The sequence below is a fragment of the Parus major genome, unplaced genomic scaffold (assembly GCF_001522545.3).
Source record: "Parus major isolate Abel unplaced genomic scaffold, Parus_major1.1 Scaffold246, whole genome shotgun sequence".
NCBI classification, from domain to species: Eukaryota; Metazoa; Chordata; class Aves; order Passeriformes; family Paridae; genus Parus; species Parus major.
In genome coordinates this window covers 219850-221529 of record NW_015379264.1, presented here as the reverse complement: position 1 = coordinate 221529, position 1680 = coordinate 219850, and the positions used below count along the sequence as shown (strand labels likewise).

Genomic DNA, 1680 nt, shown 5'->3' with positions numbered 1-1680 from the left:
TGTGCTGCATGGCTGTCTGGCACCACGGCCTGTGCCCTGCCATTGCTCCAAACCCCAGCAGAATTGAACATATTTAGGTTTGTGTACAGTCCTGGTGGATGTCTGACATAACATCCCAGCCTTGCAGCTGCATTGAATTGGATAGCTAAGTTCTCCTTACATGCTGTGTTCATATAAACCATGTAAATTGTATTTTGAGGCTGATGAGAGTTAAAGTTTAGGGGTGCTTTGATTTGATTGTAGATCATTTTCTTATCCCTGTAGGCCTGGGTTAGAAGCAGAGTAGTTTCAGCAGATGAAGCTTGTGTGAGGGAATGTGAAAACTAGAGCATCAGAATCCTTCAAACAATTAAAACTGAAGAAGAAAACAGAAATGCTCTTCTGACTTCTGCTGCTTTGAACAATGATATTATAATGACACATCATTTTGTACAGGAGATGTGATGTGAACCTCATCCATGTGCACAACAGCAGCCAGAACCTTCATCCCCTGGGTGTTTAGTGCCTCACAGAGAAGTGCCTTGCACACCCCTCATGTGTGTGACACATTTTGCTGTGCTTGTTTTCCAGTGTATTTGAAAAGGATCCCAATGCAGCAGATTCCACTGTGAGTTCCAACCACAGGACCAGAAATCTTCTGGAGTTCTCAGCTGGCCAGGAGCCCAGCTCAGCTCAGAAGGTACCTGAGGCCATCATTTCCGAGAGGAGCAATAGGTGAGGTCAAAACCTTTTACAGATTTTGGGTGGCAGAGGGCAGTGGTGCTTTCAGCCCTCACTGCCTTGCTCACCTTTTACAGTTTTTACAGAGTACCTGAGCTCTAAACACAGGGTTTTGAAAACTGCTCAGTTTTGCTTTCCAGATGAAAGTGGTGTTTTATCTTCCAGAGACAGCAGAGCTTCAGCAGTGTGTGTGTGTCTGTGTGCACAGTGCTAGGGAAGAGAGCACACCCACCAGTGCTTGTCACCAAGGCCTTCAGCACCTTCTTCAATCCAGCTCTTTGCTTTTCTCCTCTGATCTGTATTTCAGCTTGCAGAGTTGTGATGTTTGTCATGCTGTCTATCTCTTCTTACTTTTTAAGCTGGAGTTTTTATTTTCTTAGTTGCTCGAGAGATGACTGGGGAATTTCACGACTAAGAACAGGCTCTGAACTTAGCAGTGTCTTTTTCATTAAAAAAGTCCATCTGAGTCCATCCCTGTGCCTTATCCATTATTTAATTAAATACTGACTTGCAGGCTTCCTAGATCTCCAGCATGCAGTACATAAGTGAAGATATAATTGCCTCCAGATTGGAGTCTGGCTAGTACAGCTCATGTTTTCCCCTTACAAGATTTATCCTGTTAGACTGTCCCTTTCCAGTGGAGTGTTTTGGCTGGTTGAACAAAGCCAGGCACAGATGTGCAGAAAGCCCTGATGTATTTTGCCATGCAGAAAGAAGGCAATAAATCAGGAGCATTTTAGGGCTGTAGCCATGGTGAGGGCTCTGTGTCCTACGTGGTGCATTTCAGACCTGTGGGACACAAGAGGGGAGTGGTTCTCTTAGGAGGATGTGCTCGTGCCTGTGCCTCCCTTGCTTTCACTCTTTCACCCTGGGTTTGGCAAGCTGTGAGCTTTTGCTGCATACTCTTTGTCAGTCCTAGATGCAGTGGAGAGGAGGAGCAGACAGGAGGTTGGAGAGGAG

The 1680-nt window shown here is 45.6% G+C and overlaps 1 protein-coding gene across 4 annotated transcripts in view; it reads left to right on the top strand.

The window, feature by feature from the left end:
- ATF6 (activating transcription factor 6) overlaps positions 1 to 1680 on the top strand; it is a 75207-nt gene that overhangs the window by 23968 nt on the left and 49559 nt on the right. For all 4 annotated transcript variants that reach the window (XR_004495647.1, XM_015615729.3, XM_015615728.3 and 1 more), the window contains exon 10: positions 571 to 714. Coding sequence is in view for 3 of the 4 variants with exons in the window: in XM_015615729.3 (XP_015471215.1) it covers positions 571 to 714 (144 nt within the window). In the remaining variant the exon portion in view is untranslated. The remainder of the gene's footprint in view (positions 1 to 570; positions 715 to 1680) is intronic.